Genomic DNA, 27,065 nt, shown 5'->3' with positions numbered 1-27,065 from the left:
AATGTTGCGAATATGGAATTTGGCCTCCATATCCGCTTGTAAATATTCCCCTATTTTCTCCAATACTCCCCAACTTTCCCCGATCCCCCATTCCCTAGTCCCATTGCATGTAAATAACAATCAGTAGAGCCGACCTTCCCCTTATTCCCCCATTAAATGTCGTGCCCAGGTCCACCGCACCACACGTAGACAACTTTCGGACATCTTCCTAGTTATTCTTATTCTATGTCAGTTAAGGCCTCGTCTCCATTAATTATGACTCTTCGTTGCACCAGAATGTGATTATATGGCATCAGTAGTGAGTTTAGGACCTTTCCCATACCTCCTTCCATCTTCTTCCCCAACAATTACAACAACAACAGAGGAGATGGCGGCGGAGCGGGGGAGGATGCGTCCTCACACCGGCTCGATTAGCGCCATAGACCATGCGCTCCACGGGGTTACCACGAAGGGGCTCCTTGTCAGCTCCTCGTCAAGGGCGGAGCCTGGTAAACCCCCCGCACGCACCCAATGAGAAGCAACGTGCCGATTCCACGAGGCGGAGCTAACGAGCCGAGGGCGTGTCACTCCCCGCCGGATATACGCGGCCCCGCGCCGGATGTGACGTCAGATGCGCACCCAGCTTGGAGAAGGAAAGCCACCTGCGAGCGCTGAGAGAGATGCGCACCCAGCTTGGAGAAGGAAAGCCACCTGCGAGCGCTGAGTCAGATGCGCCCCCAGCTTGAGCAGACAAGACGCCATCCGAGCGCTGCGACCTCCCCGCATCTCTGGACCGGACCGAGTCGATTCTGACCTTTGAGCCCAGGTGCACCTGGAGCCATCGCTACCCGCCTGTCCTTTCCATCAATCCCCGTGTGAGTCAGCTTTGTCCCGTTTATCTGTCGTCTGTTGGGAATAATATAAGATTGTGTCTAAGTGCTTGTCTTTCTATGCTGTCCCTCTTGTAGTTGTAATCTAACCTTCCGCCTTAATATAACCTCCTCCGGAGGTCTTGAGAACTGAACCCCTGGTGTCGTATTGTGTTATTGTAATCCAGCCGGGTGTCTTCTTTTTCTTATTGAGCCAGCATCGCGCGACTTCGTCAACGTCGAGTATAGTCGGGTAATTTGTGCGGACACGACGGCCATTCCGCTCGGCCCACCTTAACATCAAAGTCGTGTCTGTAACAATATATTCTTTGTGTATATGTATACATTGGCATATATTCTAAGGTTGCGAAGATGGTCCCTCCAATAGCCAATCTGGATGAATTGGAACGTGCATTACATCGGGAATGGAACAACCTGCCACAGCAACGCATACGACGGCTTACAGGGTCTATGAGACGTAGGGTTGAGTCAGTGATCCGATCACGTGGGTCCTACACACGTTATTGACGCAAAGATCGCTAGAGGTCTTCTCAGAACAATGACTGTACGTTAGAAAACATAAACGTCATCCACACTGTCCGTGATGGACCTATAGCTCCATACTTAAATTGAGGTGAAAATATGCCTAAAATTCCCAAAAAATTTCACCTTAAATTATTCAGAATAAAATATTGAAAACGGCATGATTGTTATGTTTTTATGTGACCATAATATCACTTCTCCAGAAAATATAGCAATATCATGGGTATATTACACTGTTTTGACGACAACAAACTTGTAATGTGCGAGGTTGTAAAAAAACGGGGGGGGTGCTTAACTTAATTCTTTGTGTATATATATATATCGCTTTTCGCCATATCACTCAAAATTCTCATTTCCGGATCTTCACCAAAATCGAATCAATTATTTTTGTCACACACCCAACCTGTCCCCCAAGTTTTGTCCAAATCCGTCCGCAACTTTTTGTGACATCCTGCTCACAGAGAAACAAAAAGGACGAGTGAAAAGACAACCTCCATCCAAATTTGATGGCAGAGGTAATAAAACTGAGAAATGTTCCTTCACATGCAGCAAGCCGGATCATTGTAATCAATTTCATTACAGTCATTTGTGGACACCGTGCGTATGTCCCTGGGAGGACTTTGTTAAAAAGTTGGCATTGTCAGGGTGTTTTCGAAAAGGCATGATAGGCCACATGGCCAGGTCGTGCGTTCAAGTTCCTTGTAACACTGGAGCCAACATTGGTTACAAAATTTAGGAAAGTTACAAAACAAACGAAAATCACGTGAAACACTGAGGGATGAAGCAATAAGGGGAAGGAGGGATATGAGAAGGGAAGGAGTAAAAGGTGAAGAAGGATGAAGCAATAGCACCCTCCAGCGATTGAACGTGCATAAAGGGTTGGGACAGTTAAACAACATCAGCATGGGTATTATGCATGCAGGTTTTCGTTTTTCCCTGTGCACCTTAGATATGGACTGGCAGGATACCTGAGAGGTAAGCACACTCACCTCTAAGTTGTGTAGCCTGGGTTCAAATCCAGACTCAGCTACAAACTGCAATCCTGGTGTTTCACAGGCAAAGTGATTCATCAATGGGGTACTGTCTTCTCTGATGGATGTTAAACTGGGCATCCCATCTACCAGCATCCTGAATAAATTACAAATGCCTGCCTTGGAAAGGCAACGGCAAACCATGTGGTGTAAACCATTTGGCATCTATGCAGCTCAAGTGTTCTTCCCATATCTCCAGAGGCAACTGTAACATGTCTAAAAGAGACTAGACATCGTCTGGGATGTCTACCAGAAAGATTCATTGAAGGTAGTCACACAAAACAGGCATGGGCAAAGAGTGTGAAGAAAAGTGGAATTCAACACTCAATCCCTGGAAAATGGGAGCAAGTCCTCCATCTTGATGAGAACAAGACTGAACTTTTAAGCTATTGGCTGAGCAGTGTCACGATCGAGACTGATAAGCAGGTAATCACCACATGAGGATAGAGTTATTTGTTTGAAACCCTCGGACACGTCAGGTTTACAGTCCTGTCCGCATGAGGAAGCTGACAGTCAGACTGTTCTGCATAAGTTGGATACTGCCCAAAAATGGACGTCAGAAGATTATGTTGAGGACAGAGGCAATGACCAGATGACTGTTAATGGTGCCAGACAACAACTCTTCACAAGGAAAGGCAGAGACATTGGCAACATTCCCTCAACAAAATCAGCATGGTTACAGCGTACTTGGAGGGCAGCATATTAAGGAGCACATATCTGGGGTCAATGTTTCCTTCGATGTTTCTCCACAACTGCCAGAACCAAGTGAATGGGAATAGGCTAAGAACTCGGAGGGAGTCTGGGAACCTCGGTTTTTTTTATTTGGTTTTTTTTTATATTCAATTCAGACTAGAAAGACACTTCGATGTTAAGACGTCGATTGATATGCCTCCACCCACATTATTACATCATTATAAAACTTGCACCAAGTTTGCTTTAAATCCATTCAGCCATTCTCAAATTATCACATTTTTACCAGACATGACCTCTGACTTTTTTTTTTTTTTTTTTGTATACAGAATCGAGGCTCGTGAAAGAGCTAACATTTATCACACAAACAAATCAAACAGACAAACAAACAAAGTATATAAAAAGGGGAGCGGTAGACAAGATGGGGAGAGAAGGGGAAGCACATAAACACAACATTTGAGAGCAGGGACATCAGGAATGTGTGGGAGGGAGAGGGCTTGGGGGGAGGCGGTGTGGGAAGGGGGGGGGGGGGGAGAAGTATAAACACAAGGACACCAAGGACTTCCAGGAAAGAAGTTGGTATTTCAAAAAAGTGGATTTGGGGTGAAATTAGCAGGGGTAGAAAAGATCAAGGTTTTGCATGGGGGAAGATAAGAGATGGTGGTGAACAGCTGTTTTAAAGACCTGGAGGGAGGAGTGGGATTGAAGGAGGAGTGAGGGAGTTTGTTCCAGAGGCGGGAGAAAAGAGGAATGAAGGAGTGAAGGTGAGCAGAGAGTCTTGATTTTGGCAGTTTAACCATAAGAGGGTTGCAGGTAGATCTTGTGCGACCTGTAGGAATATTTGGGGGACAGAGCCCAGAGAGAGCTGGAGGAGCAAGGCCGGAGAGGAGTCGGTAGAAGACAGAAAGACCACCAACCTGCCTGCGGACCTAAAACCTCTTAACCCGAAAATTTAATCAGTTCATGTTTACATCATTATACATACCTGTACAAAGTTTTAATAATTCAAATCCATTCAGCTGTTTCACATGTAATCACATTTTTACCTGACATGACCCCTGACCTTTGACCTTGGGACCCCAAAATCTAATCATTTAATCTTAACATCATCATACATATATGTACCAAATTTGAATTAGATCAATTCAGCCGTTCTCAAGTTATAGACCTATAATACTAGTTGTGGGTGATACCATCGATTCTTTGTAATCGCGATTACTGATTAATTTTGCAAGGAGTAATCGAGAGTCATTGACTACTCGGTCTGATTTTTGGCAGTTTTTTTTTGTGTTTTTTTTTTGGGGGGGGGGGGGGGGACGAGACGGGGTGTCTTCGAGACGGGGACTAGTTATTTATTGTAATCTTTGAGTTGATTTTTTTTGGGAGGGGGTGTCTTTTCAAGTTTATTTTTCAAATCATTGTTAGAATCGCAATGCAAAAAATGAAAATGAAGACGAAATCAATTTATTTGCAGCAAGTTTTTAACGGCATGTACAATATAGGAACATGACTTTACAAGTTCTTGTTAACGAACAAATACATGTTGACATGCTTGTCTTTGAGGCGATTTCTCTTCTCTGAAATCAGCTCTCCGGCTTTGGAATAAAGTCGCTCCGACGGCACAGATGTTGCTGGTGCGCAGAGATATTTTTTTGCCTGCTTTGCCAACAGAGGGTACATAAAATTAATCACAATTTAACGAGATAAATCTAAAATAAATCGAAATAAAACAATTTAATAGCTTTTATAATAATTTAATAGAATTTGGCATCTGTCAATCACGAGGACATCGGCGACCATCGACTCATCCAAGTAACCGACGACTCATGAAGTAACCGATTACTCCACCATTCGTACCAGTAATCAAAGTAATCGATTACGCCTATCACTACCTATTAAGCCCCAGTCATACCGGCCATTTTCAGGCCACGAATCGCCACGACCTAAGATCGGGACGACATTCTTGGCCAGATCGTATTGGGGTCCTGGCGATTCCTGGATGATCGGGGGTGTACTTGGCAGTTCGGGTCGAGAGGGGAAGCCGCCCCGACAATTTTGAACTGTTCAAAATTATCGTGGTGATTCGTGGCGTTTTTCAAACTCTTGCTGCTGTCTGGAGGGTGTCGTACGGGCGCGTGTGGGCATCGGGAAAATGGTCGTGGAGTGTCTTGCGGCGGTCGGGAAACTTGGCTGCCACGATTCGCTCCGCATCCAGCAAGCACTGATACGACCGCCGTACGTCCTCACATGGACGCCGTACAACTGCCATCACGATCTTCCAAGAATTCCCCCGATCCATCCCGACCACGTTCGCGCAGCAGTACGACGACTCACGATCATTGCCGATCTCTCACGAATTAACAAGACTCCGCCATGACTGCCGTAAGCATGCAGTAAGCACCAGTAGGCGCCAGTACGACCTGTCACAAGACCGGGTATATATAGGCGATCCCCGGCGGCGAAATCATTTCATCTCCTGATTCCAAGCTGGTCACATCGATCACATCCAAGCTGGTCACGGCGGCCGCGTGATTGTGCACGTCTTCCTGGATCCCCTCCCCCTCTTCCTGGCTGGTGGCATCATTGGAAGGCTTGGAGTTGATGATTTATATAAACGACATACAAAAATAACGTGAATTAGCGTCGTCTGAATTTTAAGATCGTAGTTAGGTCGGCGTGATTCTTGGCCGTTCTTATATAGGGCAAGGACGGCCGCCGCGCAGTCGGGCTCGGACGGGTGGGCACGTACGCGTGCGTACTGCGGTCGTAGTGCCGTCGTAGTGCGGTCGTAGTGGGATAGGGGTGGATCGGGGCGGATCGGGGCGAAGACCTGTGGGCACGGGCTAGGACTTGTGGAGATCTTGCCGCGCACCTGGCGGATCGGGCTTTGTCGGCGCGGCGGTCACGGCGCGATCGTACGGGAGTCGTGGCAGGGGTGTTTTGGTATGACTGTGGGAAAATTTACAGCCGATCTTGCCGAAAAGTCATGTTGGTGCGGGGAATCGCCAGATCGGGGGTGATCGGGGCGATTCGTGGCCACTCAAATCCAGTATGACTGGGGCTTTACTGACTTTGTCTTTGACCTCAAAGTCACCAGTTAATCTTTACATCATTATACATACCTGTACCAAGCTTGAATTAGATCACTTCAGTCGTTCAAGTTTTAGACCTATTAGAACTTTGACCTTTCACCCCAAAATCGAATCAGTTCATCTTTACCTCTATACATACCTGCACCAAGTTTGACTAAGATTCCATCAGCCGTTCTCAAGTTATCACGGTAACGAAAACCTATCATGGATGGACGGACGGACAACCTGAAAACATAATGCCTCCGGCGACTTCGTCAACGGAGGCATAAAAAGTGGCGGCCATTTTGAAAATAGTACTGTTCAGGATGCATTCTGACATTTCTCCATTTCCAAATACTTTTGTGTGTAATAAACTACCATTCTGCCAAATTTCATGTTTGTAGCACATTATGCACAATTTTTCTTGTCAAGAAGTGAAAGAGTTTGGAGTGAAAAAAAGGTTTGGCTGAGAAAGAAAACTCGGTAAACATGGTGTCTCCGCTTACACCCATTCTGGTAATGTAAACCATTAAAACGATAAACCTTTTGTTGAGCTAGTGTAAAAGCCACAAATACAACCGAAACAGCCTTTATTACCCACAATCCTTACACGTTTGGTTAAACGTACAACAAACTGCTTCATGAGCACCGACAGGACGATTCATTTGTCTTACCTCCTGATAGCAAATAAAATTGTGCATTGTGTAGTTCAAAGTAAGCAACCATCATGGACACGAGCGCATGTGGGCCATGAGCGCATGAACCCTCAAAAGGCCACAAACAAACGAAACAAAACGACGGCTGTCGTACAAAGCCAGTGGACATTCCCAAGCATCTGTTGCACCATTATAATAGTCTTGTATCAATGGAATTAATTTTTTAAAAGGATAACAACATGGGAGTACCAAGCCATAAAGACAACCTTGCTCCCAAAGGTATTAACATAAAAAAACCAAAGAAAGGATATTCCAAAATACAAACCAAAATCCAATCCCCAGAGGGTATGAGACAGTCATGGCATCTTTGGTGAGTGACTGGACTGGAGAAAATAAAAAATATATGGTTAGGATTCAAAATAATCCAGCGGTATCAGTGGTGAACAGATTTCTGCAATCACGTGGGCAAAAACCCACAAGTTGAAATGAATATCATTGAAACCTTAAAATGAGTGAGATAGACAACGACAAGTGATAATTTTTGGAAGAAACTCCACCGTGGCTCTCTGCCGAAGGTGAAGAGGAGGAGACGACTCGGACGGAAACGACAGGTTGCATTTGCGGTGACAAAGGTCGGTTTCCGTTTTTAAGCATTCCCTACCAGTTTCACAACCACACTATTGCAGCAAGCCAGTTACGCATGAGATAGCGCAATAGTTACTTTGGAAACGAATGAATGCGAGAGTGCAAAGACAGCAAAAAAGCTTGGCCATACACCAGGAGTGTGTAAAAGCCACTGGATTTGCTCTTGCTGGAGTATTCAGCCCTGGCGTGAAAGAAGCTTAAAAAATTGTTTGCACAACCAACGTGCAGAGCGAGTGCAGTGAAGCTCACAGCAACACAAGCAGCCCTTAGTGAGTACAGCATTTAAGAGTTCGACCATAAACACCAAAAATCATTTACAAAAGCACATTTGCAATAATCAAGTAAAGGTTTTGCTTTTCTCGCAATAACAGACGCCTGTTAGGGAAGCAAAAACCTAAAATGATAAATCCCCTTTTCTCCCTGGAAGGTAAAGTAAAATGGCAAAGCAGCATATTTCAAAAAGAAAAATATACATAAACGAGATGAGAATACAAAAACAATAACATAAAAAGCATCAAAAAACCATCGACATGACAAAAACATGACTCATCACAGTAGAGAGTCATCATACGGAGAAAAAAAACATGGTGTTGGAAAAATAAAAGAATAAAACATACCATACCAGAAATCTCTTGATCATAAACCAAGAAGCACCACACACATCCCAGCAAAGCACAGCATGCAGTAAAGAACGGAAGTAAACAGCGGTCTAGTGCAATGGTTCGGAAGAACAGCATGTCAGGGAGAAAAACAAACAAAACAAAAAAACATGTGGATAATTTGAGGATGAACAAGTTGAAAATACTAAATTAATCTAAAAGGGTGGGTTTCAGGTGGAAGGGATGGGTACAAGGAAGGAAGAACTGCATTAGAAGGGTGCAGCGACCGATTACAAGGCGAAAAGCTCGGCGAGCAGCGACGGGACCCGTGGATGTCCGGCCATGTCGTTTGGCCTAGATGAGCGGCACTGGGTTTTCGGCTGTGAAAACTGTGCTGTTCGAGTTCGCCGGCACTCCCTCTTCGGGTACACCAGGGTCGCTCTGCCATGTCTCCTCAGAATCCTTTGGCTGAGGGTTTAAATATCGGGAAGAAGAGTCAGATCAACAAACTGGACTCGTAGGGTAAATGCAAGCAACATTCCCAAGAAAAGTGCTGCATCAAAGCAAATTAGAACTGCATGTTTACAGGTTGTACGAGTACAAGTGTGGCATTGGTGATCAGGATGTCTGACTGTTATTCGCATGGCATATCATCGAATGCAACCATTTTAAATACAGTTTAAAACATTAATCCAGTCAGAAATGCCAATGAGAATTGTAAAATGGGGGAAAATGAACCTATATATTAAGGAGTATTTTACATACTAGTGGGCACTCCCACCCTCCAGACATGAGTACTGTACCCTCCTCGGCCTTCCATCGATGGGAAATGTTCTGAGACATATTCTTGGAAAAGCACTTTATAATTTTTTAAATAAATTTTATTAATCACAACATATCATACTCCATATCAATTTTGAGAAGGTTCCATTATATATACTGTTGCGGATATGAGGATTGCATTTTTTTGATTGTGTTGTATTGTGGTAAATTGGTGATGAATATTGTTTATTCTGCGCCTCCTGCCTCCGGAGCTGTGTAAAGGTCAAAGGGCGTCCCATAATTAGTCCAAGAGCATGCACGTCAGCCCATCATAGAATACACCTGTTCGATAGTTATATCTTATTATGTGTTTTAGGGTAAGGCTGTGTCTCCCATTAATTGAAATACTCCATTGCATCAGTGAAAGAGATAGATTCCCTTCATTCCCATTCCCAAAACTTTCATTTCCCCTTTCGTCATTGCCAGGCCTCGAGTGCCATTGCCAAGAATCTCCCCTCCAATTGCCGCCATTGACCACGAGGCAGGGTCGGAGAATAAAGGCGTGTCTCCACCTCGTCATAGAGGGGAGGAGTGAGCCAGCCCCACTCGACCAACCATGAGCCAGGGGTTTGGCTAGATAGGGCGGAGGAAGAGTGATCGGGGAGGTTCGCAAAGGTTGAGGGGCGGGTCCTATATAACCCACGGCAGGGCGTTTCCCGAGGAGATGAGCTTTTACAGGGAGACGAGAGGGAGTCCAAGCAGTTGGGTCCAAGAGATGCGCTTTGAGTTGGGTCCGGGAGATGAGCTTTTACAGAGAGACGAGAGGGAGTCCAAGCAGTTGGGTCCAAGAGAGGCGCTTTGAGTTGGGTCCGGGAGAAGTCCAGAGTTGAGCTGCAGCTCGAGCCACCGAAACTGCACTTACTGCAGCTCGAGCCACCGAAACTGCATTTACTGCAGCTCGAGCCACCGAAACTGCATTTACTGCAGCTGGAGCCACCGAAACTGCAGCCACAGCAGCGTGAGGCCTGGACGGCAGTTTGGAGCAGGGCCGCGAAGGAGCGGCGGCTGCCCAACGAGTCGATCGTGCTGCAGGACCAGTTGGACCTCCCTATCCCACCAGCCATCCATCTCCCACCAGTCCTATCATCATTCCCCGCGTGAGTCTGTCCTTGTTTGTTCTGTCCCTGGGTTAATTAAGCTTGTATAAGCTAAGGATTTCACTGTGTCACCTGCGTCTCATGTGCCTGTAAATAAACGTGACTGCTTTCTTCCTGCTTATATGTGTAAATAATAAACCCAGTTAATCTTCTGTACGTCTTCTTCCTCTTTGCATTCGGTCGCTTTAGAGTTTTCCATATTGAGCAGCTGCGGTGCGATACGGCCAACGTTTGGGGTTGAATCGGGTTAGTCGGGGAATAACTGTTCGGCCGCGGTTACACCACCGCTCGGTCAAAATAACATCTTAACCGCGTCCGTAACAATACATATATATATATATATTATATACATACACACACACACATACACATACATACATACATACATACATACATACATAGAACCCCCTAACTTGACAAGGAAGCAAGGCACATATAAAGTCTCACTCCAGCAATTGCTGCACGACATGTTTGCAAGTGTCACCTGCCACACGAACACTGTTTCTGCCCTGCTTATCACCAGTTAGGAGGTTTGCAGTCAGGAATATTAAATTTAACCAAAGAAACACACTGACCCTATGACATGACGCTCACGTCATGTGCATAAATTATACCAAACTAATATTAATTTGTGTTTCCCACGTGTCACCGTCACCCTCCCCACAGGCAAGCCAGTAAGGGTAGCCGGTTTAAGTCACAGACTAACAGACCATGCTGCAGGTAACACTGGGGTACATGTTACCAGTGGCTGTCAATAGACCGACCTGACCTTTGTGTTGGTTTTTAAATTGTGTTTGTGCATTCTATGTCAAAAGCGTGCAATCACCAGCCGATCGCAAGGACATCAAGGTGAACTCGAGTGAGAATTGTTTTGCAATACATGTCCCCTACCGATGTGAAATTTTTTCAAAGTCCTAAAAGGGCATAACAGAAAAATTGATGAAACATCCTGAAACTCGAACTTGTTCTGTAACTTATCATAATAAAGCCATGTACCATGTTTCTGTTTAATAAGTTAAAAGGCATGGGAAAAGTCTGAAAAACCACAGGTGGGACAGAGGAACAGATGGATGGAGAGAAACCTTTCGTCCCCTAAGGTATATTTCTGGTGAACCCGGTAGGGTATAATAAACAAGTGTGGGTATCTCGGTGGTTTCCCACATTGGGGTAGGGTATAGAGGAGGGGCACTTTGCATTCCCACTCAACCTAGCTTTCAGCATTTTTGTAAACTTATCAAGATTTGGAATCTTCAATTGTGCACAATGCATGAAATAGTAGAATGAAAATTGCTACTGCAAAACGAAGAATGAAGAACTATTTTTGCTGATAAAGGCCAGTGTTGTTCTGTATCGCCAGGCTGGTAGAGCAATGGATGGAAGCAATAGCACGTTGAATGAGGTGCTATGCACCATGGGAAGCAAGAAGCAGCTGCTGTTGTGTGGGCATCAATCCTTCATTACCACACCTCAAGCATCATTCTTTTCATTCTACCTATTACTATTGGAAACCGTTTCGTTTTGTGTATTTGTTTTGTTATTGGAGCGATGTTATTTGAATTTTTATAGGGCTCCCTCCTTTCCTTTCCACTTAAAACAATTAGGCTTTATAGAGGAAGTGTGTGGCTCTTGCAGCAATTGAAAGTTAGGTGAGAAAGGGAGGGGAGGGGGTAAAACCATGAACAAACCAGAAGTCTGTCACATTTACCTACTATGGCCATTGAAAATGGTTTTGCAGCAAAATGCGAGTCAAAAACAAGCGTCAAAATTAGAACGGCGCTCGGTACAGAGCATACCTCGGTCAGGCTGAACAGTTTACGTTTTGTATCCACTGATAGTTCAGATCTGGATCCGACATGAGCCAAAATCGAAATCTGTTTGTTCTCATCACTTACCCAACTCATCCACCAAGTTTTGCCATAAGTCATCCACAACTTTTTAAAATACCGTGTTATATATCGTTTTTGGCCCTATCACTCAATAGTGAAGAATCACTTAGAAAATTAAATAATTCTCGTGTCCAGATTTGTATTCTGATCTTCACCAAAATTAAATCAATTCTTCCTTGTCACACACCCAATCTGTCCACCATGTTTAGTCCGAATCTGTCCACAACTTTTTGAGATATTTTGTCCACAAACAGCCAAACAGACAGGGGTGAAAACATAACCTCCATCCAGCTTCAGTGGTGGAGGTAAAAAGACCCACCTTGTTGCCGAACATGGTGACACTGACTTTTTCCTCAAACGAGCGAAAAGATGGCGAATTCCTGCACAAACACAAACAACCATCTGCTGGTGAAAGTATTCAAAATCAGATGTCAGACCGATGATACATTTATCTTTTCTTGTTTTGAATGTTTAATGTCATTCAAAACTGTCGCACTCCAACACTGCCTGTGTAGCACCCTCATCATACCAACAGTTCACATACAGTACAGCATTTTGACTAATTTCTCACGTTTGAGTATAGTGTCGTACATTTAATGCGTGTGGTGCGGTACGTTTCACAGCATCGTAATCAGGCGAAAAAGCATCGTCAGGATCTTCCTAATGTCAAATGTGAAAGAGCTGGCCTTGTGAACTCCAAGCACAGATATGAAACAGGAACATTTACTCATACAGATAACATGCATCACGTTGGACTCAATTTCAAGGGAATACTTGAAGCAATGCGTCCACCTGATAAAGCAATGCGTCTCGGGATGTGCTTTCGCCCTCTGCGCTATTCAGTGGCTACCACTAAGTGACAATTGCCGACAGTCATACACCACCGATATCAAAGGAGTCGACTTTACGTTGCAGTCACGTGCTCACACAAAGCATTTGATATTGAACATTTGTAATGTTTTTGTGAATCATGCTGTACGACGAGTGCTCGTTACAATGCGACATCACATATCAAATAGGGCGACAAATACATCAGCCTGAGAACCAGGCACGCACCATTAGATATAAAATAAATTAGTAGCTCAGCTTTGTGTGTTGTGCCAGAACTAGTGGTGAGAAAAAGTTTGTGAACCCTTTAGAATTCCCTGTATTTCTGCATAAATTTGACCAAAATGTGATCAGATCTTCATCTAAATCCTAATAATATACACAAAGAATTAAGTTAAGCACCCCCCCCCGTTTTTTTACAACCTCGCACATTACAAGTTTGTTGTCGTCAAAACAGTGTAATATACCCATGATATTGCTATATTTTCTGGAGAAGTGATATTATGGTCACATAAAAACATAACAATCATGCCGTTTTCAATATTTTATTCTGAATAATTTAAGGTGAAATTTTTTGGGAATTTTAGGCATATTTTCACCTCAATTTAAGTATGGAGCTATAGGTCCATCACGGACAGTGTGGATGACGTTTATGTTTTCTAACGTACAGTCATTGTTCTGAGAAGACCTCTAGCGATCTTTGCGTCAATAACGTGTGTAGGACCCACGTGATCGGATCACTGACTCAACCCTACGTCTCATAGACCCTGTAAGCCGTCGTATGCGTTGCTGTGGCAGGTTGTTCCATTCCCGATGTAATGCACGTTCCAATTCATCCAGATTGGCTATTGGAGGGACCATCTTCGCAATTTGTCGTCCCAACATGTCCCAAACGTGCTCGAGGGGGTTCAGGTCAGGACTGTACGCAGGCCAGGGGATGGTTGTCACAGCACCTTGCTCCAGCAAGGCTCGGACGCGTCTCGCACGGTGAGGCCTGGCGTTGTCATCCATGAAGATGGGTCTGCTGGCGAGGGTGTGGTCATCGAAGTGCGGGATTACGGTGGTATTCAGGATTTCCGGACAACGCCAGGCCTCACCGTGCGAGACGCGTCCGAGCCTTGCTGGAGCAAGGTGCTGTGACAACCATCCCCTGGCCTGCGTACAGTCCTGACCTGAACCCCCTCGAGCACGTTTGGGACATGTTGGGACGACAAATTGCGAAGATGGTCCCTCCAATAGCCAATCTGGATGAATTGGAACGTGCATTACATCGGGAATGGAACAACCTGCCACAGCAACGCATACGACGGCTTACAGGGTCTATGAGACGTAGGGTTGAGTCAGTGATCCGATCACGTGGGTCCTACACACGTTATTGACGCAAAGATCGCTAGAGGTCTTCTCAGAACAATGACTGTACGTTAGAAAACATAAACGTCATCCACACTGTCCGTGATGGACCTATAGCTCCATACTTAAATTGAGGTGAAAATATGCCTAAAATTCCCAAAAAATTTCACCTTAAATTATTCAGAATAAAATATTGAAAACGGCATGATTGTTATGTTTTTATGTGACCATAATATCACTTCTCCAGAAAATATAGCAATATCATGGGTATATTACACTGTTTTGACGACAACAAACTTGTAATGTGCGAGGTTGTAAAAAAACGGGGGGGGTGCTTAACTTAATTCTTTGTGTATAGATAAAGAGAACCTGATTAAACAAATAGCACACAAAAAAAAAAATCTACTTTTTCATTTATTTATTGAGCAAAATGATCCACAATTCAATTTCTTTGTCAGAAAAAGTACGCGTGTGAACCTTGAGGTTAATTAACTCAATTAAGGGGGGCAATTACAGAAAGGTGTTTCAATCGATGGGATGACAATCAGGAGTGAGTTTGGTTTGCCCTGTCCTATATGAAAAAACATAAACTTTGTTCGTCACTTTCAGAGTTTGGTCTTCACCACATGGGTTTGCGGAAGCGTGTCATGCCCTGGTCAAATGAGATTTCTGATGACCTCAGAAAAAGATTCGTCGATGCTTATCGGTCCAGAAAGGGTTTACAAGACCATTTCTAAAGATGCTGGGCTCCACCAATACACCGTCAGGCAGATAGTATTAAAATGGAGAAAATTTTCCAGGAGCAGTCGTCCAACGAACATCACTCCAAGAGCAAGGCAGACAAAAACCCAGGAGGTCAACAAAGACCCAGGGCAATGTCTAAGGATCTGCAGGCCTCTCTTCTATTGGCAAACATCAATCAGTCTTCATGAGTCCACCATCAGGAAAACACTGAACAATGGTGTGCATGGGAGGGTAACAAGGAGGAAACCAATGCTCTCCAAGAAGAATATTGCCGCTCATCTCAAGTTTGCCAAAGACCACCTGGATGATCCAGAAGGCTATTGGAAGAATGTTCTGTGGACAGACGAGTCAAAGGTTGAACTTTTTGGCTAAAATGAGAAACGTTATGCTCAGCGAAAAACCAAACTGCATTCCAACACAACAGCTTCATCCCAACCATGAAGCATGGTGGTGGGAGTGCCATGGTTTGGGGTTGTCTTGCTGCCTCAGGACCCGGACGGCTTGCCACCATTGATGGAATCATTAATTCTGGATTTTCTTGTGCTATTTGTTTAATCAGGTTCATCTTTATCATTAGGACTTGGATGAAGATCTGATCACATTTTAGGTCAAATTTATGCAGAAATACAGAAAATTCTAAAGGGTTCACACTTTTTCTCACCAATGTTTGAGGTAGCAAGATTGAGAAAGGAAAGGTAGACATTGCAAAATGACACTTGATGAGGGATAAAACAAAAATGCAGAGACCGAGCAGCAGAATAAAACCCCACGTGGGCACACAGCAGTAAACGGTACCTTAGGGCTGGCAGGCTAATGGAGTTACGAATGGAAAGACTGCATCAGAGAGCAAGGGACAAAGGCAGAGGTAGAAAGAAAAAAAAGTCAAAGACTACTTGGCCCTTTTAAAAAACAAATGACTGCCATGCTTTTTGGGAAAATTCAACAATTAAAATCCTGACTTCTCACCGACTTCCCTGCCAAGGTGAAGGCCAGACCTCATGTTGATGGCTGCCACATTCATGTGCCATCATCCTATAGCTCCCAGGCTTTATCCAGTATCAAAACCAGGTGGTGGAGAATTTCAACCCCAGGACACCTTGGACATTTTGATGCTGTTTAAATGTCTGAGTACAAAATCTTAGTGAAAGTGACGAAGGTTCATTTCCACAATACTGGTATGGAAATGGCTCTTAGGGTTCAACACTGTTTAATTAATGTAGTTCAGTTTTGTCCTTGGTACATGTCTCAGAATAAGAATAAAGTAATTACTTGTGATATTAGATATGCGGCGCTTATGTAAAAGATAAACGACGTCTCTCCCTGCTAATGTCTGTCTAAAAATCCCAACTGGTCTGACTCCATTTTTAATGTCCTCTCTGTAATCTGTCCTTTATGTTCCTTTTTAGCATTTTGCTAGGCCTTGAGGCACTAGGCACTTTGGGGTCTTTGGGGTATTCTGGTATTTTGACCCTTTTTGGTATTATGGGTCTTCATGGTCTTTTGGATGTTCATTGTCTTTTGGGTCCTCAGGGTCTTTGGGATATTTTAGGTATTTGAGGGTCTTCGGGGTCCTCTGGGTCTTTTGAGTATTTAAGGGTGTTCAGGGTCTTTTGTCTTTAGAGTATTTTGGTTATTTAAGGGTCTTCGAGGTCTTAAAGGGTCTTCAAAGGTCAAAGAGGTCTCAGCAGTCCAAAGGGTCGAAAGGTATATTCCAACAGTACGTAATTAACAGACATACAAAATTAATAGACATAATTTAGGTATTAATTTGTTCTTTTTTATTATTTATTTGTTCTTATAAAAAAAAAAATTGGTTTTTTTTATACAAGATCAAGGCTCGTGTAAGAGCCAACATTAATCACAAAAAAACAAACTGACAAAAAAACATATGATAAAGGGAGCGTGAGACAAGATGGGCAGAGAGACGGAAGCACACAAGTACAACAGTAGAGAACAGGGACATCGGAAGATCTGTGGGAGGGAGAGGGCTTGAGGGAAGGAGGCATGGGAATAAAACACATTGACACTGCTAGGACCTCCAGGAAATAAGTCGGTATTTCAAAAAGGTGGAAGGGGTAAATTCACGGAGGGTAGAAAAGATCAAGGTTTTAGATGGGGGAAGAAAAGAGATGGTGGTGAACAACAACAACAACAACAATAGGCATTTTAAGGACATTTTCCCTGCTAGAGCGGGGGTTAGCCTTACGGGCCCCATGACAATCTTCTCCATTTTGCCCTATTTTCTACATCTCCACTTGTTAACCCCCTTGCCCGCATTTCTTCTTCCACCACCTTCAGCCAAGTCTTTCTCGGTCTTCCCCATCCTCGACATTAATTTCCATCACTCTTCTCAACCAGTCACTTTCATCCTTCCTCAACACATGACCAAACTATCTCAACCTGTTTCTCTTCACAGCATCCATCACAGGCTATATTCCCATCATCTTTCGCAATTCATCATTTGTCTTCCTTTCTCTCAACGATACTCCACAAATCCACCAAACAATTCGCATTTCCACCATTTCCAGCCTTCGTTGCTGCTCGAACTTCATTGCCCATGTCTCGCTCCCATAAATCATAACACTTCTCACACATGCAGCATACACCTTTCCCTTCAGCTTTAACGACACTCCCCTCCTCGACAGCACGCCACTCAGTTCCCGAAACTTCTTCCATGCACATCTCACTCCAGCAACCGTTGACGAGTCTGATCCACCTTCTCCATTCAGCACGTCTCCTAGGTAGCAAAATGTTTTCACACCTTCCAGCTTCACACAGTCTCCAAGATCAAACTCAACATTTGCTCCATCTGCAGCTCCCTCTGTGCACACCTTACACTTGAATGTAGATGCCACAATGGTTAATGACCCTCTCAGACCACTACATTTTGATGAACCCACTCAGCGCACATTGTACATTAAATGGAGTTCACTCCGACACCCTTCCTGCACACAGTACACGGCCACTTCCCAGTTCTTTCCACCTCACCACATGCTTTACCACTTGCCATCACCTTCGTTTTTCCGATATTCACCTTCAGACCTTTTGTCTCCATACAATCCTTCCAATTGTTCATCTTCTCCTTCAGTCCATCCATACTCTCCGCAATCAACACCAGATCATCTGCATACAACAACTCCCACGGTAAACCCTCCTTTATGTTCCGAGCCAGCACCTCCATCACAGCTACAAATAGTAGTGGACTTCGTACCGATCCCTGATGCACTCCCACCTTCACCTCAAACTCACCACTGTTCCCGTCCTTCGTCCTTACAGCTGTGCGCGCTCTCTCGTGCATTGCCATCACTACTCTAATCAACCATTCCTCCGCTCCTAACTTCCTCAATGCCCATGTCACTACTTCACATGGAACCCTATTGAATGCTTTCTCCAGATCAACAAACCCAAGGAACAACTTCTTCCTCTTCTCCATGCACTTCTCCTGCAACTGCCTTACAGTAAAAAGAGCATCTGTCGTTCCTCTTCCTGGCATAAATACAAACTGCATGTCGTTGATCTTCACTTTCTTCCTTATCCTCCTCTCCAACACCCTTTCCAATACCTTCATTCCATGCTCCAATAACTTTATCGCTCGATAGAGCCACAGTCCAGAGGGTCACCTTTCCTCTTGTATAGAGGGACGAGGGTACTCGGTTCCCAATCCGCTGGAATCCGGCCTTCTTTCACCACCAGATTATTGATCTATGTCATTCGCTTCACACCCGAACTTCCTGCTTCCTTCAACATATCTCCCACAACTCCCGTCGGCACTCCCGCTTTTCTACTCTTCATTGCTTTTATCGCTTGGTGTTGGGCTAGCGGCTAGGGTACCGGCTTAGGATCCTAGGATCCTGGGATCCTGGGTTCGAATCCCGGTCGATCGCTGAATTAACACCAGGGGGGTTGACTCAGCCTGTCATCCTTCCGAGGTCGGCTAATTGAGTACCAGTTCACTGGTAATTCCCTGTTTGTCATTAAAAAAAAAGGCGACAAACAGGGTTGGCGGCAGGAAGGGCATCCGGCCGTAAAACATTGCTTCAAAAAGGGGACCAAAAAACAACAACAACCACGGTCCCCGAAAAAGGCCAACCCCCGCTTTGCGGGGAAAAATGGCCTCTAAAGGTGGTTATTATATTATATATTGCTTTTATCGCTTCCTCAACTTCCTTCTAGGTTATCTTCTCTGCCGGGTCCTAAAACTGGGTTACTCTCTTTGTTGCCATCCCATTCATTCTCTGCATTCAACAGCATTTCCATATATCTTTTCCATCTTCCTTTAATTCCATCTGGGTCCACAACGATTTGTCCCATTTCATCCTTCAAGCAACTCACCCCCATCACATCGCACCTCTTTCGCTATCTACTTTGCAATCTAGAATACCGCTCTCTGACCCTCTTCCGAATGCAAGCGTTCTCCTAACATTTTCCTATATACCTCCTGCGCCTTTGCTACCTCTTTCACAGGGAACAGCGGTTTTAAAGACCTGGAGGGTGGAGTGGGATTGAAAAGAGTGAGGGAGTTTGTTCCAGAGACAGGAGAAAAGAGGAATGAAAGAGTGAAGGTGAATAGAGAGTCTCCAAGACTCTATCCACGACAAAATTTTGGCAGTTTCACCATAAGAGGGTTGCTGGCAGATCTTGTGCGACCTGCAGGAATATTTGGGGGACAGAGCACAGACAGAGCTGGGGGAGCTAGGCCGGAGAGGATTTTTGCATTTTGAGGAGAGGAATTTGTTCTTTTAATTATCGAACTCCTCTTTGTAAATCATTGGAGTTGACGAGTCACCTTTTCTCGCCGTAGGGCCACTTGGAACAATCGGGAGTTAGAGGTAAAGTGCAGCCTCTTTTCCCATGCTTGCCCCTACTCCCAAAAGAAAATGCTGGTTATCCAGGATCACACCTCAAGTTCATGGGGTCTTGAAGCCTCGTGCAACACTTAAACATTTAAACATGCTTAGTGGATCATGTTTTTGGAAACATCTTGCACGTGACCAAATTTGTTAGCAAACACGACACTTGAATGATAATGGGGATGCATCATGCAAGGGGATCCATGCACGTTAAACACCTTCAACTAGAATGGTACTCGGAAGAGCGCATACCCAGGCTGAATAGTTTATGTTTTGAAGTCAGTTTTGAGTTTTCATTTTGAAGAAATGTAAACATATAAATTAGCTGTTATTGCTGGAGCATTATTTAAACAAATATATCAGAGCATTGCTTTGTGGCCTTGCCACCACTAAGGGTGAAAGGGAATGGGGAGACGTACAAAGCAGAGCTATAAAGGGGTATTACAAAAAACAAATTCCAGAGAATCAGCACTTACCCAATAGAGTTTGTTCTGAAAGCCATACAGGAAGCAGAGAAACAATTCCAAGCATGGGCATTAGTAAAGAGCGAGTAGAGAGAACAAGGATATGGGGCCGGTGGGAGGGGAAGGATTTGTACTTTTTCTGTGTGGGAACAGACACTCATGATGGGACAGCGGTGAAATAACTACCGGACATCCCCAAGCTTCCGGGTGATGCTTCCGCCAACGGTAGACAGGGCTGCAGATGTTCTCTGTCCAGCTTGGGAGAGTGTCTCCTGCGTCTTCTTGTACCTGACAAAGTCATCACAAGTTCAGTCTGCATGAATATTACGACAACAAACAGGAAAGGAATTACATCATTGAACTAGAACGGCACTCGGTAGAGCACATGCCTCTGCCAGGTTGAACAGTTTACGTTTTGTATCCCTCTGATAGGCTGGATCTGGAATCGGACCCGAAACAAAATCTAATCGGCTTGTTCTCATCATCTAACCACTGCATCCACCAAGTTTTGCCAAAACTCATCCATAACGTTTTGAAATATCATGCTACTGTACACACCAATTTTGGCCCTATCTCTCAATGGTGACGAATCACTTACAAATTATAAAATTCTCGTATCTGGATCCAGATCCGGATCTTCACCAAAATCTAAACAAATCCTCCTTGTCGACACCCAACCTGTCCACCAAAAATACTGCTCACAGACAGACAAACAAATAAGCAAGAAATATGTTGTGCAGAGCACGATACTTGCAAAATCACAAAAAAAATTTAACCTTATAAATAAATAGCCCCATGGGGGACCGACGGCTATTTCCCCACGGTTTCTGAGATTTTTGAATAAATTACCTGAATTTGAAGCGAAACCCCCCCCTCTTCAGCCTCTTATAGGGGGTACATCTAGATGGGGAGCACAATCCTATGAGACCTTACTGTCCTGATGCATTGCACCAAATTTGATACATAAGTCGGGTAGTTTGTGAGAAGATGTATTAGTCAAATGTTAACGGAAGTACGGACGGCCGGACACAGGGACCCCCTCGATGAAGTTATTTCTGAGAAATAACCTAATAATTGATGGCTAAAATCTGTGACCTGAGGGTTTTAGAAATCCGACAGTTCTTGATCTTTTGACCTCAAAATCAATAGGTTTCTTCCTCATGACCAACTCCACTGTACGGTTAAGTTTCGTGAAGATCGGTATAAAATTGTGACCTGTAGGCGATCGACAGACAGAATAAAAAACGCGACCAACCAAAATACTTTTAAAATCTTTTTCACAAGTAACAAGACAGACGGGGTGAAAACATAACCTCCATCCACCTTCGGTAATAAATAAACTTTGACCCATCCAACAAAACAAAAACTACTTGGTGAAAGAATCATCAAAATAAAAACTTTTTTTTACCTGCGACATGGCACAGGTCTACAATAGCTTTAATAATAATAATAATAATAATACATTTATTTTATATAGCGCTTTTCAAGAAGCCCAAAGGCGCTTTGACAGAGTACAAAAAAACAAGTGCAAAAAGACAAAAATCAATCGGGAAATAATCAAAGCAAAAGGAAGGAGAAGGAGAAGAGATAGTCAGGGGTTAAATGCTGTGGGTTAAATGTTGAATGCAGTGTTGAACAGGTGGGTCTTGAATGTGGTGAGTGAGGAGGAGTCTCTGATGGTGCGAGGTAGTGAGTTCCAGAGGGTGGGCGCAGCGATGGAGAAGGCCCTGTCCCCCCAGGATCTGAATTTGGTCTGCATGGGGAGTGGGGGGGGGGGGGGGGGGGTCAGGAGGTTGGTACCAGCAGAGCGGAGGTTGCGGGTGGGAGTGTGTCTGGAGAGGTCAGTCAGGTAGGATGGGGCCAGGTTATGGAGGGCTTTGTAGGTCAAGATGAGGATTTTGTACTGGATTCTCTGGGGGATGGGGAGCCAGTGAAGCTTGTAAAGGACGGGGGTGATGTGGTCACGGGTCCCGGAATGGGTGAGTAGACGGGCAGCGGAGTTCTGAATGTATTGGAGTTTATTGGTGATTATTGAGGGTGAACCATAGAGGAGGCTGTTGCAGTAGTCCAGACGGGAGGTGATGAAGGCGTGGATGAGGGTTTCTGCAGCCGTGGAGGAGAGGGATGGACGGAGACGGGCGATGTTTTTCAGGTGAAAGAAGGCTGTCTTTGTGATCTGTTTAGTGTATTTGTCGATGGAGAGGGTTTGGTCAAAGATGATGCCAAGATTCCGGATGTGAGGGGAGGTGGATACTGGGAAACCGTCGATGTTGAGGGCAAAGTTATGGGTGGATTTGGTGAGCGTTTTTGGGCCAATGATGATTATTTCAGATTTATCATAGTTAAGTTTGAGGAAGTTGATTTGAAGCCAGGATTTTATTTCAGTGATGCAGTTTGTCAGGATAGAGTGGGTGGCGGTGGAGATGGACTTGGTGGAGATGAAAAGCTGGATGTCATCGGCGAAGCATTGGAATTGGAGACCATGACGGCAGATTAAGTGACCAAGGGGGGACAGGTACAGGATGAAGAGGAGGGGGCCAAGAACTGAACCTTGTGGGACACCTTGGGGGAGGGGAGCAGTGGGGGATTTGCAGTTATTGATGGAGATGAACTGGCGTCTGTCAGAGAGGTATGATTTGATCCAAGAGAGGGCAGTGCCAGTAATGTTAAAGGTGGTTTCAAGTCGGGTGAGGAGGATGGTGTGATTGATGGTGTCAAAGGCGGTGCTGAGGTTCGAGGAGGATGAGAATGTTGAGGTTGCCAGCGTCAGAGGAGAGGAGAAGGTCGTTGGTGATTTTGAGGAGAGCAGTTTCAGTACTGTGGTTGGAGCGGAATCCAGATTGGAATGTTTCATACAGGTTATTGGCAGAGAGGTGATGTTTAAGTTGAGTGGCTACAGCGCGTTCCAAAACTTTTGACAGAAAGGGTAGGTTGGAGATGGGTCTGAAGTTATTTAGGGTGTCAGGGTTGAGTCCAGGTTTTTTCAGAATGGAGGACAGGCTGGGCCAAATCGGAGGTGATTTTCCTAATTCAATGTAATTTACCTAAAAGTTGTGAGTGAGTATCAGGAACAAAATCATGAAAAAGAAATTCAAAAATATTGACGTTTTACGGTCAGACAGCCCGTTACCATAGCAACAGTTACAGACGACTCAAAAAATGCCTAAATTGACGATTTCTCAAGCTGTGTTTGACCCCCAGAGTTGATTCTGGTACCAAAAGATGCAGAATTGAAAGCCAAGGATGATTGGATAGCTTAACAATGTCTGTGACACAATTCAATACAACTTTTATCCAAAAAACTGATTTTTGTCTGAAATTTCAAGCATATTTATGGAAAAAAATTGAAAATTTTGCTTTTTTATCATAGGATAACCATTAATCAGATTAAATTTACTTTAAATTGTCTTTTACAACCTTGTATTGTCCAGTTTTTATAACTGTTATAACGTTGTTTAAATTTGGCCATCTTCATTTCAATAAAAAAAAGTTAACAAAAGCAGCTTACAATCATTAATTTTAATGCCTGCTTTCGGTTGTTACTGTAACCATTCATCAGGGCGTTCAAGGCGCTCTTGCACACATCAAGGATAGGCGCTCTTGTCTTCGATACAACGGCAGTGAACTCTGGGGTCAAGAGTGGAGTCGTAGTAAGACTGGAGACTGAGTTTGGCAGGAGTCTTCTGCAACTGGCGTGTCGGCACCACATCCACGAATTGGTTGGAGGGGCGTCTTGCTCAATAGTGTATGGCCCCACCACAGGACCTAATGAACAGCTGTTCAAGCGACTGCTCAACACTTGGAGTGAATTGGACCAGGGCAACTACACATTGGTCGAGGTGTCTGCTCAACAGAGAGAGCTGGCTGGCCATGTACATGCCACCATCACCTTCCTTCAGACGTGGATGGACAATAGCACAAAGGAGACTCTTCGACACGACTACCTGGAGCTGGCACACCTCACACTGCTGTTTCTTGGAGGGACTGTCCCTGATGGTATGAGGAGCATCACTATCAAAGCTCCTGGGGCATTCCACCACGCCCGTTGGATGAGCAAGACTTTATACACTATAAAGGTGGCACTCTTCCGTTGGCAGCTGGGAGATATCTACACACCCGAAGAGCTGGAAGACATAACCAGTCTCGCTGCATTCATGTCAGTCTTCTACACTAAAGCGTGGTTGACATGTACCAGTGCTGCAGATGCACCATCTAACGACATGTACCTGATGAAGAACCTCCTCAAGGCTGAGGCCAGTATCGCAAAGAATCCAACAAAGTGGCCTGCCAAATTTCTGTCCTTTGTGACTGTGGCCCGAGAGAAGCTACAAAACCATTTGTGGTACCTCTCAGAGAGATTGGTCTCTTTGGCACTCTTCTCGGACAGAACGTCATCTGACAAGCAGACTATGAGAAGGGCTATGCTCAGGTACCATGGGACTGCACATAACATGATACAGGAGATGCCAGCCTCACAGCAATTGGGGAGTAAAGCCCTCAAAGACTTTGTTGGTTACGACTCTTGGAGCATGTTTGAACTCTTGGGTATTGACTCCAGTTTTGTCAAGCTCCCCGTTGCACAGTGGCCCACCTCAGACAGCTATCGTCATGGCAAGGAAGTTGTGGCCAAACTCCCAGTTGTCAATGACGCAGCAGAGCGGACACTTGGACTCGCCACAGATTTGAACACTAACAAGGCCCCCAAATCTGAGGCGCAGCTCCAGGCTCTATACAGGGTTGTGAAGGGCGTCAGGGAGAAGCTGCATGGACTGGCAACATCCACTGAGGTTGTGACTAAGAAGTCATTGGCCTCCATTGATTACAATTGGGACTAGGTTTTTTATTTTGTTATCAATGTTCAATGTCAGACCTTAAATTTGAGACAAAAAAGCTTAATCAATGACAAAAGTTAATTTAAAGTACATTTAATTTGACTATAGCTCTGATTAATGATTATCCTATGATTAAAAAGCAAAATTTTCATTTTTTTTTCAAACAAATGCCTTAAATTTGAGATAAAAATGAGTTTTTGGGATAAAAGTTGTATTGAATTGTGTCACAGACATTGTTAAGCTATCCAATCATCCTTGGCTTTCAATTCTGAATCTTTTGGTACCAGAATCAACTCTGGGGGTCACACACAGCCTGAGAAATCATCGATTTTAAGAATTTTTTGTCGTCGTCTGTAACGGTTGCTATGGTAACGGGCTGTTTTACTGTAAGACGTCAATATTTTTGAAAAAAAATTTCATGGTTTTGTTTCTGTTACCAGCCACAACTTTTAGGTAAATTACAACCTTGTAGTATGAAAAATTGAAAATCACCCCTGATTTGGCCCAGCCTTGGAGGTAACAGCAGCAATTTTGAGGGATGGTGGGACGATGCCTGTTGTCATGCACTGCCTGACGTGGTGGGACGATGCCTGACGATGCAGGAGAGCCAGGAAACAATATCTCTCCGTCCTCAGGACCGAACTCTCTTATCTGTCTCCCTCTTCCAAATCCTGGTGGCGTCTGGTAAAATCTGTTTCTGGTGTTTGTTCCCCCTCCATCCCCTCCCTCACCTTAAATGGCCACACGGCTGACTCCGCACGTGAAAAAGCCGAATGCCTCAACTCTGTGTTTGCCTCTAAATCTTGTGTCCCAAACCCATCCCTCTCTGTACCCACCGTACCCAGTCGTACCCAGCTGCTCCTGGACTCTGTGTCCTTTCCTCCTGACAAGGTGGAAAAGTTTCTGTCAACCCTCGACTCTGATTCTGCAACTGGACCTGACGGCATCAGCCCACGGGTCCTAAAATCATGTTCTTCCGCTCTTTCACTCCCTCTCTCTGTTCTCTTCACCCTCTCTTTTGCTCAAGGTCATCATCCATCTGCTTGGAAATCTGCCAACATCACCGCTTTGCACAAAAAAGGTGCAAAAACAGATCCCAGCAACTACAGACCAATCAGCCTTCTCCCAATTATCAGCAAAGTCATGGAATCCATCATTGCTTCAGATATGAAATCTTTCCTCTTCTCCAATGGCTTGATCTCTGATCATCAATTTGGTTTCAGACCTGGACACTCCACTCTGGACATGCTGCTTCTGCTTTCTCAACAATGGATGGAGGTCCTCAATGCCAAACAGGAAATTAGAGCAGTCTCCCTTGACATATCACGTGCCTTTGATACAGTCTGGCACCCCGCTCTGCTCACCAAACTCTCCTCTTTTGGTATCCATAGAAATCTCCACGCATGGCTGGCGGACTTCCTCTCTAGTCGTAGTCAACGTGTGGCCCTGAATGGGTTTCTCTCATCTCCTCTTCCTGTTCAGGCTGGAGTTCCCCAAGGCAGTGTTCTGGGCCCTGTGCTTTTTCTGGTCTTCATCAATGATCTCTCTGACTCTCTTGAAAATCCTCTCTATCTCTTTGCTGATGACTCTACTCTCTGTCGCTCCATTTTTCATCCCTCAGATCGGCAGTCTGCAGCCTCCTCACTCTCTGCAGACCTTGACAAAATCACAGACTGGGCAAACAAGTGGAACATGTCTTTCAATCCTGACAAATCTCACACTCTTACGATGTCTCTCCGAAAAGACCGACTGGACAACCCTCCCATCCACTTTCTGAATAATCCACTCCAAGAAGTTCTGTCACTCAAGCTTTTGGGTCTCACTATCTGCCATGATCTTTCCTGGAAAAACCACATTTCAAATCTGGCCTCCAAAGCCAGTCGCCGACTGGGCATCCTCCGTTGTGCGAAGTCCTTCCTTGGCACACCTGAGCTCCTCACCACATACAAGGCTTTCATCCGCAGCTCAATGGAATACTGCTCTCCCATCTGGGCTGGTGCTCCTGTCTCACACCTAGCTCGCCTTCGCGCTGTTGAAACCAAAGCATTCAGAATCATTGGAATCTCCCGCGATGAAGCTAACTCCAAGGGCCTCTCACTCACTCACCGC

The 27,065-nt window shown here is 44.7% G+C and overlaps 1 protein-coding gene across 1 annotated transcript in view; it reads right to left on the bottom strand.

The window, feature by feature from the left end:
* Positions 1-6,756: 6,756 nt before the first annotated feature.
* LOC137430225 (tumor protein D54) overlaps positions 6,757-27,065 on the bottom strand; it is a 32,234-nt gene continuing 11,925 nt past the window's right edge. Inside the window, exons 4-6 of the mRNA XM_068120923.2 lie at positions 20,311-20,412; positions 12,208-12,268; positions 6,757-8,551 (exon numbers count right to left, since the gene is read on the bottom strand). Coding sequence (XP_067977024.2) covers positions 8,438-8,551; positions 12,208-12,268; positions 20,311-20,412 — 277 coding nt within the window. The 3' untranslated portion in view covers positions 6,757-8,437. The remainder of the gene's footprint in view (positions 8,552-12,207; positions 12,269-20,310; positions 20,413-27,065) is intronic.

The sequence above is a fragment of the Myxine glutinosa genome, chromosome 6 (assembly GCF_964187855.1).
Source record: "Myxine glutinosa chromosome 6, kmMyxGlut1.1, whole genome shotgun sequence".
Taxonomy (NCBI): Eukaryota; Metazoa; Chordata; class Myxini; order Myxiniformes; family Myxinidae; genus Myxine; species Myxine glutinosa.
Note: the sequence above shows the minus strand (reverse complement) of the source record. Positions and strands in the feature narration are given on the sequence as shown.